The following is a 14,926-nucleotide window of genomic DNA, read 5'->3' on the forward strand; positions in this document are numbered from 1 at the left end:
TCTAGCTTCAAAGCCATCAGACTCTGTTAGCAATGACAGTCACTTTATCTTTGGTTAGTCAGCTAGGTTTGGAGTGGTGTGCAACTTTAGTGTTTTTAACTTATTAGCATACTTGGGCAGAAATCTCATAGAGACTAGCTGGGAACCACCAGTCCCTAGGGCAGGGGTGTCAAACTCAAATACACAGTGGGCCAAAATTCAAAACTGGAACAAAGTCGCGGGCTAATGTTAATATTTATTGAAATATATTTATTCCTCCAGATATAAGAATGAATCTTTTCTTATGGACTAAAACACGTTTTGCTGAAAAACTGAATATGGAACAAGCAAAGCTTAATACTAAACAATATATATACTAGCTGTATAATACCAGTAGGCCAGCTCTAATAGTAATTTGGTATGGCTTCGCGGGCCAAATGTAATTAGGCTGCGGGCCAAATTTGGCCTGCGGGCCAGAGTTTGACACCTATGCTCTAGGGGAAAAAATGACTATTCCACAGCCAGTTGTGAGAACTTGACCAAAGTGTACTTGGTCATAAAGAATTTTATGGTGCTGCATCAAAAACGGTGTTTGGTGTTCAGGAGATTGTCAATAGGTTGTATGGAACATGACAATTTGTCTGCAAACACTCACCAATTACTCACCAACTGGTAGTGAAACAGTATTTCAAAAGTCCCAGACATACTCCTGATTACCACCAAATCATATAGGTGATGTCACCATTTCTACAGACTATATGAATGTGTTTTTACCTGCAGAATGAGAACAAAGTAGTCGACAGGTTTGCCTCTCTGATAGAGGAAGTGCTGTGGCGATCGTTTATCATTTTCATTAAACTTTAGTTCCTGGATGACATCCGGATGTTTGAGGATCCTCAGTAGGACTTTCTCTGTGATCTGGAATGGGCTGAACAGGCTCACCTCTAATGGGAGAGAAAAAAAGGCATTGTAAACGATCAAATTAAAACAGCAGAAAATACAGGCCTTGGACTAATTATTGACTGAGAGGTTTTTAGTAGATAACTTTATAGCATTTTACAGTCAATAAATAAAAATCAGCTGATTAGTTTAAGCCCTGTTAATTTGCATACTAAAAGATAGCATGTACAGACAGTGGCTGTGATTCAGCAGAGGATAATAGTCAGTGGCACTGAAACAAATGTGTGCTGGCTAAATGTAAGATTATTGCCTAGTGAATATCACCTGTGGCCAGGAAACGATGAGCTGCCAGTAGGAGCTGAGGAGAGATCTTCACCTTACTGTCCCCTTCTTGCTTGAACGCTGAGAAGTCGCGTTTGCTTTTGTTGGGATCCACCTTCTTCCTGTTCCTGTTGTCAGCTGTGGCAAGAAAGAAAAGAAATAGGAGTTTAAATAATAGTAAAAATGAATGAAATTAAATGAAAAGTCATGTTTTGCTCTGTTAAAATTTCAAAAAAGTTTAAACTTAGAAAGGTGAAAGTCAAAGAGGAGGAGGCAGCACGAGCAGGCACCAGCTGATAGCACTCCGGCAATTTCAGTGTTTTTTTACGGTGTCCCACACAAACCGTTAACTAACTGACTCTATTGCACTCCACATACCACTGCCTTTGTAATGCAGATGCTGCTCTATGGACAATTCTACCCTCAAGAATCTCATGTTTACAAGCTGCTACACTGGTCACTTTAAATCATTAAACCTGTAAATTGTAAATTTAAAATTGTTATTGATCCTTTTACCTTACGTACCTAAGCGTATATTTATTTCTCTTCTTATATTTATTGTTGTCTTTTGCACTGAATGGAACTGGAGCCTCGTCTGTACTGTACTGTATATAGCAGAGATGACAATAAAGTTTACTTTGACTTTGAGAAGTTATAAGGTAATGCTAGTCAGCTTGTTTACCAAGGTGAATTCATAAGCTATACAGGTGTAACGCAAAGCAATACGTGTCAGGCAAATGAATAATAAAATATTAAAAATATACTCATTAAAACTAAAGGAACAACTTTTGTGGTCTGCAACTTACAGCAAGTCAAATTATTAGGGACATAAAAACACTCCATCATGTGAGTTATTAAAGGTTGAGCTTTTCAGACCTTAGTCATGTTAATGTGATCATTAACAATATAAATATCATAAAGTTGGACACTTTAACATGGGAGGCTGTGGGGATTTTATTTAACATTTAAATTATATACAATTATATATATTATGAGTAGGACAACACAGCAATCATCTCTAAGTACAGGTCCTGTGTACATGTGCTGCTGTATCACTGTACCAGTGCTTTTGTCGGTGAGTGAGTGTTTATGTGTTATAACATTTATGTGAGTGCTGCAGTCAGCAATTAGCAAGAGCTGACTCACTGTAGAGGTCAGATTCATCCAGGATCTCTGACTTGATGATCTCCTCGATAACATCCTCTAAGGTGACTAATCCCAGCACCTCATAGAAAGGATCTCCCTCCCCCTCATTGTTCACCTTCTGGACGATGGCCAAATGAGATTTACCTGGTGAGGACACAGATCACCTAAAGGTTATGAGAAACAAGAGCACTGTAGAACATGCATATCATTTTTCTCATCATTTTAAATTCCCTATGTTTCCAGAAATCATTTAACATGAAAGTGGGGCAGCATCAAACACGACAGAGGAGAAGAAGTTAGCGAGTTTCAGTGCAGCTGCTGCGTCTTTAACTTCAGCATCTAGCCTTTAGACAGATTTAGCTCCTGCTACAAGAAAACATCCTTTTTTGTTTTACAAAAGTCACACTGCTATTTGATCTGTCAGTGGATTTATCCTGACTGATGAGAGGGCAGACTCATGCCTTAATATAGCCCAGACTAGGCTAAGAGCTTTGAAGAGAAAAGAGTTGGAAGGACTGCCAGAATGAGATAAAGAGAAGTGAGACAGAGAGAGAGGCAGGAGGAGAACGAAGCTAAGTAGAAAGAGGTATATAACAAGAGGACACAAAGCATTATTGCACTCATGACTCTGCATTGTTCTCACAACACTCCCCACATGCACCGACTGCATGCAGCACTGTGTGCAAACAACTAAACCTGATACAACATGATGAGCAATGGCTGCCAGTAAGAGTTAAGTAAAAACATTATCAGGTCAGCAGGATGGAAACCTGTCACAGTTCATGGTCATCAAACACCAGCAGAAGCAGAAGCACTATCTACTTTTGGCCTCCATGGTGCTCACTGATTTGTATGAAGTAAAAGAAACAGAAACGTCCATTTTCAGCAAGAAAACATTTATTTTGTTTCAATAGGTTTCATCAACTCCAGTGGTGAACCTTTAAACAGTGTTTCATTCCCAGCCTTTTTCACCTGATCTGCTTTGAAAAGGTCTTGAGCAACCCATTTTTTTTATTTATATTTTGCAAGGAAACAGGCACAGTGACTTACTGAAGTGCTGTGTGTTTTTATGTCCAGGTTATGCATTTACTGCATTGACAATATCTTTTGGATAATTTTCATACTGAAAACCGAAGCAGTTGCCCATCATACACTTTCCAGTTCGTATTGCATGGTAGATTAAAATCTGATGATACAGCCCAAATCAAAAGATTAAGACCACACGAAAAATGACAACAACAAAAAGAAAAAAGCATATTATGCATGCTTGGATCTTAACAAGGTTCCAAGTAGAGCCTCAATATGCAGCAAGGAGAAATGGGAGAGAGAAAAAACATTTTTTGAGCATGCAATTTGTTGAAAACAACTCTTACACTGAAGCAGGCTGCTATACAGCTGATTAAAAGTTTTGGACCACACCTCCACACCTCCAGTCATGCCAATAACGTTGGAAACATTCGGGACCATCCATTCATCCATCCATCCATTTTCTTCCACTTATCCGCGGCAGGGTCGCGTTGGCAGCAGCCCAAGCAGAGAAGCCCAGACCTCCCTCTCCCCAGCCACCTCCTCCAGCTTGTCCGGGGGAACACCAAGGCGTTCCCAGGCCAGCCAAGAGATATAATCTCTCCAGCGTGTCCTGGGTCTGCCCTGGGGCCTCCTCCCGGTGGGACATGCCCGGAAAACCTCACCCAGGAGGCGCCCAGGAGGCATCCTTGTTAGATGCCCAAACCACCTCAACTGGCTCCTTTCGAAATGGAGGAGCAGCAGCTCTACTCTGAGCCCCTCCCGAATGGACGAACTTCTCGCCAGCCACCCTATTCCCGCTACTTGTATTCGCCATCTCGTTCTTTCGGTCACTATCCACAGCTCGTGACCATAGATGAGGGTAGGGGCGTAGATCGACTGGTAAATTGAGAGCTTCGCTTTTACACTCAGCTCTCTTTTCACCACATGGGACAGGTACAGTGTGCGCATCACTGCAGCCGCTGCACCAATTGGTCTGTTGATCTCCCTCTCTCTTCTCCCATCACTCGTGAACAAGACCCCGAGATACTTAAACTCCCTCACTTGGGGCAGGAACTCGTCCCTGACCCGGAATGGGCACTCCACCCTTTTCCGGCTGAGGACAAAGGCCTCAAATTTGGAGGTGCTGTTTCTCATTCCCACTGCTTCACACTCGGCTGCGAACCGTTCCAAGGCAAGCTGTCCATCACCTGATGAAGCCAACAGAGCCACATCATCTGCAAAAAGCAGAGATGAAATCCTGAGACCACCCAAGTGAAAGCCTTCTCCCACTTGGCTACACTTAGACATTCCGTTCATAAAAATTATAATTTCATAAAAATTATGAACAGAATGGGTGACAAAGGGCAGCCCTGGCAGAGCCCATCACTCACCAGGAACGAGTCAACTTATTGCCGTCTATGCGGACCAAGCTCTTGCAACTGTTGTATAAGGACTGAATGGCCCGTAGCAATGGGCCAGACACCTCATACTCCTGGAGCACCCCCCACAGGACCCCCGAGGGACACGGTCAAATGCCTTTTCCAAGTCCGCAAAACACATGTAGACTGGTTGGGCAAACTCCCATGCACCCTCAAGCATCCTCAAGAGGATAAAGAGCTGATCCAGTGTTCCACGAACAGGACGAAAACCGCACTGTTCCTCCTGTTTCCGAGGTTCGACTAACGGACGGACTCTCCTCTCCAGCACCCTGGCTTAGACTTTCCCAGGGAGGCTGAGGAGTGTGATTCCCCTGTAGTTGGAACACACCCTCCGGTCCCCTTTCTTTAAGATGGGGACCACTACCCCCGGTCTGCCAGTCCAGGGGTACTGCCCCTGATCTCCACGTAACATTGTAGAGACGTGTCAACCAAGACAGCCCTACAACATCCAGAGCCTTCAGGAACTCTGGGCAGACCTCGTCCACCCCAGGGGCTCTGCCACCAAGGAGTTGTTTAACTGCCTCAGTGACCTCGCCCCCAGAGATTGGCGGGTCATCCCCTTCATCCCCAGACTCTGCTTCTGCAACGGAAGACGAGCCAGTGGGATTGCGGAGGTTCTCGAAGTATTTCTTCCACCGCCCAACAACTTTCTCAGTCAAAGTCAACAGCACTCTACCCGCACTATACACAGTGCAGGTAGAACACCCCTTTCCCCTAGTGAGTCGCCTGACAGTTTGCCAGAATCTCTTCGAGGCAGCCTGAAAGTCTTTTTCCATGGCCTCTCCGGACTCCTCCTAGACCCGAGTTTTTGCTTCAGCCACCACCCGCGCCGCATTCCGCTTTGCATGTCGGTACCTATTGGGACATGGAATGTCACCTCTCTGGTGGGGAAGGAGCCTGAGCTAGTGTGTAAGGTTGAGAGGTAGATATAGTCGGGCTCACCTTAACGCATGGCCTGGGCTCTGGAACCAGCCTCCTGGAGAGGGGCTGGACTCTGTCTCAGTCTGGAATTTCCCCATGGTGAGAGGTGGCGGGCTGGGGTGGGTAACATTCAGGAACATCAAGGTAAAAAATTTTATCGTCAGAGAATAAAACTTTCTTCAACCTCCAATATCCCATGTTTGTTGCTCTCTTGCAAAGTCCAAACTGTCGGTTCTGTGGGAGTTCAAGGAGACGAGGCCTTTGAAGACGTTTTTTGTTTTTGAAGCCCTTCAGTCTCAGATGCCATCTGATGGTTATTGGGCTGCAGCCTGCACCAGTAACGGCTTTAATTTGGGTCGAGAATCGTCCAGTGGCTGTCTGTCAAGACACCAGCACTGAAATTTTTGGGGGTCTTCCACTTGACTTTCTTGTTCCATAATCCTCCGGATCATTTAAGGAATTCCAAATGACTGTCTTAATGCGTCCCACCTCAGCAGTGATGGCACACTGTGAGAGAAACTGCTTATGCAGTTCAACAACCGAACACATTCAAAAAGGGAAAATTTTTTTTGCCTTTGCAATGAGAATGTCAGTGTGACTACCTGACAGAAAATGACAATTAATCCACATTTTTGCACAGATTTGGCCTTTTAAAGGCATGTGATCTTAAACTTTTGATCAGCTGTAAAATGCTCAAAATTTTTTTTGTCTCACTCCCATTTCTTTTTGTTGCATGTTGAAGCTCTACCACCATGCAAAATTTTTAATTTATTTTAATTGGGACTGTACTTTTGACCATATTCCCAATACCACTTGTTGAAATGCAACCCCAACCCATGAAAGAACCTCCATCATGTTTTCTAGATGTCTGTGGACACTCACTGTGGTACTTCTTTTCTAACTTCCTCTGTGTGACTTGAACCAAAAGTTTCAAATTTGGATTCATCACTCCATAAACCTGTTACCACTGAATTTCAATCCATTTCTAGTGTAATGGCATACCTCAGCTTTTTCTCTCCATTTCCCATCCTTAAGTATAGCTTCTTGAAAGCCACTCTTTCACCAGCAACCTTGACACCATAGGCTGATGTATCTCTCAGGTCCTCTGTCAGGACACTCTGCATGCCATGCTGAGATATGCCAGATTTTGGGCTAATAGCTTTTTGAGATCTTAATGGTACAAAAATACTATTGCATGCCTGTGAAACTGTTATCTTTCACAAGTTTTATAGTTTCAGTAAATACAAGGAAACAACTTACCGTATGTGCTTTTGCAAAAGGCCCCAAGCAACAAGGTGCCTAATAATTTAATTTAAAATTGATTAATTGCCAAGCTGTCCATTACGTGTAGACATGACACTGGTTTATCCCTGGTGTTAAGAGCCTGAATATGACTGAATGATTCACGGCATACATATAAATATATTATATAATTTATAGTTCTTCATGTACTCAAACAGCCACTGTTTGAGGCTTAGTGCTTTCAGTGCATCAATATATCATCAGTAGTTTGAATAGTGAGCAGCTTCAGCCAACAGATTCAAACATTTGCCCCATGAGGCAAAAAAAATGACTTTGACATCAAGATTTCTATCAAACAGCTTTCTTCTTCCTACATGTGCTTTAAAAACATTTTAAAAAATGTTCTGTGTTAAGAAATGATTCTAAAATTAAAAAAAAAAAAATTATCCCTCAATTTTCTTCTGACATGTTTAAGCAGAGATGCCCACTTCCCTCCTCCACGCCTGGGGAGACAGAGGTTTTCGCATCCAGCATGTCCTGGGTCTGTCACAGGGTCTTCTGCTACTTGGACATGCCTGGAACACCTTACCTAGGAGGCTTCCTAGACAGATGCCTGAACAACATCAACTGACTCCCTTCACTGTGGAGGACCAGCAGCTCTACTCTGAGCCCTTCCTGATGATCTCTAATGCTGAGCCTAGGCACCCTTCAAAGCAAGTTCATTCCTGCCACTTGTACCCACTTGTAAAGGTAGGAAAATAGACCACTGGGTAACTCACAAAACCACAGATGCTTCACTAATTTGCTTCAAGCTCCCATAAATTATTCCCTCCCACTCAAAATATTTCACCTGGAACTATGAAACTATTAAAGTGAGAATTAGTCTCTTATGACCCATCATAAAGACAGCCTACCATGACCAAACAAAGCCACGACTGCTAGCACTGTAGTGTGCAGTCCTAGCAATGTGGTAGCCAGCAGCCAAAAACATGACTCATACATCAGACAGCACTACTACCACCATCAGTCCCACCCCCCACAGAAGGTTTGAACGCCATCTCCTTGCAGCACATTTTTAGCAGACAAGTTCAGTTTCTAACCTTAAACAAAAAGTGTCTCTCATCAAAAATGTGCTCATGTTGTTGAAGATTAATGGGCTGAAATATAAAAATCCAATTTTTTAAACTGAATTGTTGACATCAGATTGCCTAAAATACTATGGAGACCTTGATTTCCTGTTTTGCTATTATCATGGTAATTTGACAAATGGCACTTTATTTAGGCTTATGCATCATGCATGCAGGACTTGGGCTTTGATGCTATAAAAAGCCACAGCTGAAGGTGATGCTTATTTGCAATGACAGCTGAAATTACACTAATTCTTTTGCAATTTGGGGTGTGTTGGGATTCAGAGATTCTTTTATTGCTACCATATAATTTGCCTTATGAAGAATGTATTAATAACATGTTTCACAGTATCATTTATCAGTAATATTTCCTACAGGGTTTATATTGCATTGAATATGTCTGTCATCACATTGACCTTTCTATTTTTACAGGTTGAGTTCATTTTATACACAATGCATAAATGTGCTTGGTTAGAGTTGATGTTCCATTCTAGAAGGTTTTAAGCTTCACTGGTGAGAGTGTCCAGATGATACATGCTGAGGGGAGATGAGAACATAGCAGGTTAATTGCATGCACGCTTACGATACACATATTAATCTAGTAGCAGGTCTGAGCGAAGGCCTAAGCGTCTTCTGCTTCAGTTTGAGACTGGCTGCAAAGGACTCTACTTAGTGATTAAGGACGAGGGTCCATTATTAGCTCTCAGAGATGCTGAGACCTGAAGTTATTACCCTAAAAGGCAAGTAATGTAGAAAAGAGAAGTAATATGTCAGTGTATGGTTATTAGAAGTGTACGTGATGTACCCTTGTCTGCACGGGTTGAACTTTTGCCCGTCTGTCACCATGTATTTTTGAACTGTATTGACGTAGGTGTGATATTTTATCCTATAAAACCAGAACCCAATGTATTCTTGTCAGAGCAACCCATTCCGTATGCTGATGGTTGGTTGTTCTCCTGTGATAATAAAACTCATCGTTTGATTGCACTTTTCCGGAGCCTCCGTAGTTTGTTGTCTGGTCTAAAGTTGATCGATCTCGCAGCAGGTGGAAATGAGGCATGCAGCCAGTTCCACAATGACTGAGCTTCATAATGTAGTTCTTTTCATATCTACAGTCTTATAAATGTAATGTCAAAGAATGAAATGCAATGTTTTTAATGTCTCTGGGGAAAAAAACCACATTGATATGTTGCAAGACCATCACAATCAGCTGCAGCGCCAAGGCTGTTATGATATTAAGCTCAGCTTTCAAGGTGTGTATATCAGTGGATTTCTGGCACTACTCCTGTACGGCTGAACGTGCCGATTTTCGTCCCATCAAACAGCACAAATCAGATGATTTGAGTGATTAGGCTAGAGATGATCTCTGACTAGAGATGATCAGTGGTATCCACAGCCAGATTTAATTAAAGGAGTAACTTGTGGCCACTTAGGTTTAAGTCATTGCAGCACACAATTATAAATATTTTAGTTTGTCGTTTCTGGTAAGCTGAAATGCTTCTGATGGTGACATTTGTATTCTTGATTTTTCCCCATTTTTTAAAAATTACTTTTACATTCACTTAAAGCCACTTTACTAGGCAGATTCAATGCAATCTAACATCACAGCCCTGCCACAAATTCATTTTTAACTTTTGCTGACATTGTTTTAAATGGTGCGGATTCTGCTTTATCTTTATCACTGAGCTGTGCTTATATGCAAACTTGCACAGCTCAAGTATGTTCACTTTGGGGTGAAAAATGAAGTAAATGTGAAGTGACAAAAACTGCAGTTCCTCTAGAAGTAACTTGAGGTTGATACCCAACTTTACATTATCAAAAGCATTTTTACTATTTAGCATAAAAATGGTTTTGTCCTTTATGAACCCTTTCCTCCTTCATAACAAATGTACTGTGGGTGACATTAAAAAAGAAAAAAAACCAATATATCCATTTGGATGCTGGAGTGGTGTGGCTAATTTGGGTATCAGGTATAACTGATCGGGATCAGTTATACCTGATTGGAGTCAATGAACTGGTCCTCTACACTATCTTTGCACTGTCTATCCCTTCTGGAGCATTTTAATGTAATAATTTGCAAAATAATATGGCCAACTGTGGGGTCAGAATATCAGTAAGAGAAGATACGAGATCTCTCATGACCCTAGGGTGTGAGTGTGTATGCCAGAACACTCTGGAATGCACACAAAGTCTTTGCAGACTACTAAGGATCACACATCCTATCACTACACAATCGATTATACACCTCTAAGCATATATGGTTAAATATTTCTAAGCATAAATGACAATCAACAATATAACCCTGACAGACAGCCAGAATGTTACCAGAATAACCAAAAATGACTGAAAATGGATAAAATGTTAAGAACATCTAAAGTTTGGCATATTCTTCATGAACAGAAAAGATGGAGATAGCCACCATGACATCACCCATGGGAGTCATTAAGTTCCACTGCGAAGGCTTAAATGAAGATTTTTGTCATAACAATCATGGTGTCTTGGAACAAATGAGGGGTGGATATAATTGAAATCAAGGAAACTGCACTCTTATAGCATAGAGATGTGTCAGTTCTCTGCAAAAATATAGAATGAACAGATTTATCGGTTATAAAAATATAACAGCAGAAACATGACCTTTTACTGTTGTTTCTTATATTAAAATGTATTGATATATATCTGAATATGACATAAGAACTAAAATGTTGGAAAACAAAGTATAAGCTGTGTATTAGATTTCTAGTGTTCCAAGTGGCTGAAGAGTGTATACTGAATTATTCGAAGGCAAAAATGAATTGCCATTAATGATCTAAATATGCGTATTTACTGATAAGAAAAGTAAATGCTGCCCTACTTCTTATCTGACACTGAAAAGGACAAGATCAGCAGTTTTTCTAGAAATTAATTGTTAATGTTTTTCAAACAAAAATAATAGAAAAGATAACTTTTTCTTAGGTCTGAACTGCAAGTTGCTGCATTTCTTTACATCAGTGTGAACTGCGGGTTCAAGATATTGCTAAGCAATTTTATGACCCAACACTTTGGGGGTGTCACCCTCACCACATAAAGCTCAATTAGATTCTCAGATTAGCTTTATGTGGTCAATAACTTTTTCCACACTGAGCCAGGCTAACATCATTACAAAAAAAATGCTAGGATATCAAACAGACCACCAGCAGCGCACATTGACTGTAACCATCTTATTGTGGTTTAAGCTCTGGGTAGTATTTTGGTCACTAGGATGAAGGGAAAACTATCAAATATTCAGATGTGCACCGAATTAGAAAAGCATTTCAGAAATTGGGTGGGTGGACCACAGCTAATCTCGTTATCTCTTGATACTACTTTTTTTCCACATACAGTGAAAAATGTATGTATGTACCTTACTGCTAATTTTTGTACCCTGCAAAATCAGCCAGTGGCACCAAACGGCCAACAGCCACGTAGCCACTAATCTAGGCCTTATGTTTGACTTAATCACTTGATTAATGAAAGAAATATTCAGCAGACACAATGATAACATTAACTTAGATGCACTTCTTATTTCACATGTTAGAAACATATTATGGATTTTTTTTAATAAACTGTCATTTATATGACAGTTTATCCAAATAAGTGTTTGTCTAGTTTCTTTTTATTCCTTTTCATATTGGGTTTCAATTTTATACTGCAGCTATGCTAGTTGTATTGTTGTGCATGGGACAATTAAAGCTCTCCAATCTTTAATAAGTGAATGCATAAACATACACTGCCCTCATGACAGCCTTATCAGGTGTGTGCAGGTTAAAAGCTCAACCCTGACCCCTTATAAGAGTAGTACAACATGTGCCCCGATGATGAAATGTGCTTTGTGTGTGTGTGTAGGCTGTGGTGTTCCACTAATCAATAGTGCTGGTGAACAGAGAGAGGGGGGGCTGTCGAGCTCACACAGGTTTAGGTCCCTGGTGATATGAAGGTTGCAGATTTTCAGAACAAAACATCATCAGGTGTTAGATTATGTCAATGCACACCCACCTTTCTTGAACTCCTCCAGCATGGCATCCAGCTTTGTGTCATGAAACACAAAGTGCACAGGGTGGTTATAGAACTTGGTGATGGTCTTTAGGTTTGTGCAGTCGTCCGGGTCCACGAAGGCCAAGTCCTTCACATACAGGATGTCCACGATGTTGGACCGCTCCTCATCATACACGGGTATGCGCGTGTATCCGCTCTCCATGATCTCTGACATAGTGTTGAAGTCCAGCACAGCATCTGCCTGGATCATAAAGCAGTTGGCTATGGGAGTCATCACATCCTCCACAGTTTTGGTCCTGAGCTCCAGGGCTCCCTGGATCATGTTAAGCTCCTCTTTGACCAGGTCATTATAAGGCTCTGTCACTTTAAGCATCTCCACCAACTTCTCTCTGTTGTACACAGTGCCGATCTCCTGTCCCAGCAGGAAATCCAACAGCTTGCTGACGGGAAAGGACAGAGGAAAGGTAAGGAACATGAAGAACTTTGTGACCAGGATCGTGTTTGCTCCCACAGCCAACCCGTGACGCGAGCACAGCGCCTGGGGGACGATCTCCCCAAATATGACAATGCCAATTGTAGAGGCGACCACGGCGCCCAGACCTGACCCGATGAGGTCATCGAGGAGGATGGTGAGGGTGGTGTTCACCAAAACGTTACCCAGGAGAAGCGAGCATAGGAGATAGTTGCCTTTGCTGCGGATCGGTTCGATTTTCCTCGCATATTTCTTCTCCTTGTCGGTGCCGCAGCTCTGAACGATCCGCAGCTCCATGGGGTCCAGCGCCATGAGCCCCAGGTTCAACCCGCTGAACATGCCCGAGAGGACCAGCAGGCACGAGATCATGATGACCTGCAGCCACATGGGTAGCAGCGACTTCTTCTCCTCCACCACCAGCATCCGGCCATCGCTGTCCCCCAGCTGCACCCACCTGCCGTCCGTGCTCAACGTGCACAGAGCGTATTCTTTCTTCTGGTCGCGTTTGCGCAGCGGCTTAATGTGCACGTTGAGCAGTCCCGACGTGCCCCGGCTGCTCACGTTTATGAAGTTCCCGACGGTGATGTCCTGCGTGAAATCCGCACAAGTTTTATCGAGCGCGTCCATCATGCCGCTGCCGCCCAGGGCCGCCGCCACCACCGTCCCCTTCTCCTCCTCCTCCTCCTCCTTCTTGACCTCTGTGAACTGGATCTCAGACCAGGCGCCCGAGTGAAGCTGGACCCCGTAAAACCGGAGCTGCACGGAGCTCTCCTCGGTCACCTGGATGACACCCTCGTCAGTGGTGCTGGCCGGCTTGTTGCTCCTCTCCAGCCTCATGCCGAGCACCTGACTCCCACCGCCTCCGCCGCCGCCTCCCCTTCCACCGCTGACACCGGGCCCAGCGGCTGCCACCAACTCTGTCCGACCGCTCCACAGACAGATAACCACGGTGAGAATGTAACCCTGCTGTCCACTCCATTCTGTCGCCATGTTTGTTTCTGTGCTCGGCGACCTGGGAGCTGACGTCATTTACTCATGTCCAAGCAGCTCCTCCCTCTCCCCCCATTCCCGCTATCTCTCACATACGCTCACTCATACACGGACACATACACACATTAACACCGACTGCCGGACAGCGACATGTAGAGCTGATAAACAAACACACTCACGCTCCTTGCAGGTCACACACGCTCCTGGTGACGCTTCGCTATCATTTTTCTGCAGCAACACTCACACTCCCCCCGCCTCAGTGCCCGGCCACGTTACTCCCCGCTGGGCTCGGGGCACTGCGGCACACAGCAGGACGGACGCTGCTGCTGCTGTCCCTGGCCACCGATTTCTCATCCAATTGTATCCAAAGCCAGTTGCGGTTATGTAAAGGCACATGGCATCTGTGTACATCCCCCCGCCCTCCATCCTCATCCTGCACCAGCCTGCATCCCGCTGGCACGATGCCCGGCCAGGGATGCTAGATGCAGGGGACGTTTATTTATTTCCTGAGAGACAAACTCTGTGGAGCCAGGATATAGCCCGTTTGTATAATGATAATAATTACATAAGCTGTCTGTATCAGTTCAGTTAAGATGTGGAAAAGCCTAATAATTTCCGAGGTTGACTATTACATTACTGCATCACTGCATTGTCACGGATTTTTTTCCCAGTGCAGTGTTTATTAGCCATCTTTATTTATTATTAGATCCTAATATTCGCTAATTAGCTGTTATGTAATAAGCCAATAACGTTAAAAGTCCTTTCCTGTAGCGTCACCCAGTGGCCACACCACTTATCAAAACTGTACTTAGGTCTGAGGTAAAATTATTTCTGAGGGGCCGAGCGTGCCAAAATTAATACAAATACAATGGTTATCATATCGTCTTGTCTCCGTGCCATTTTGTCTATTTTGTCTCTTTATGTGAGTCTTTTTGTGTTTATTTGTTGTTATTTTGTATTGCCGATGCCTGGGTCCAGGGAACAACCCTAACTGAACACATTACGAAGCATTCTGACCGATTTCCTCTTTTAAAGCGATGTGCACAGACACAGACATTTTTCTTTAGTCACAGCATGCGAATTTTAAAACGAAATGAACGTTTGTTCCTTTCACATGGTTTGATTTCATGGTGATGTCTATGGCTTCTAGACTTCAGGCAGTCACTGACGCTTCAGAAAATGAGAGACTATGTAAAAAAATGTATGTAATTCCCCAACAGTGTCTAATCTAAAGTATTTGTTAAACAAACAGAATTAAAGCTGAAAGTTTGCAGTCACATACTGATTATTATGTGTTTCTGTAATACCACACTTGCATGTGCTTGAACATAAGGGATACTGTAATAAAAAACAGTACAAAAGGTTTGTAT

The 14,926-nt window shown here is 43.0% G+C and overlaps 1 protein-coding gene across 1 annotated transcript in view; it reads right to left on the minus strand.

The window, feature by feature from the left end:
• Positions 1–14,820, minus strand: part of LOC309711286 (metal transporter CNNM4-like) — a 39,263-nt gene extending 24,443 nt beyond the window's left edge. The window contains 4 exon segments of the mRNA XM_082541508.1: positions 754–923; positions 1,204–1,338; positions 2,347–2,490; positions 12,095–14,820. Coding sequence (XP_082397634.1) covers positions 754–923; positions 1,204–1,338; positions 2,347–2,490; positions 12,095–13,595 — 1,950 coding nt within the window. The 5' untranslated portion in view covers positions 13,596–14,820.
• Positions 14,821–14,926: the final 106 nt, after the last annotated feature.

This window comes from Aulonocara stuartgranti (assembly GCF_965226115.1).
Source record: "Aulonocara stuartgranti genome assembly, chromosome: 7".
Lineage (NCBI taxonomy): Eukaryota > Metazoa > Chordata > Actinopteri > Cichliformes > Cichlidae > Aulonocara > Aulonocara stuartgranti.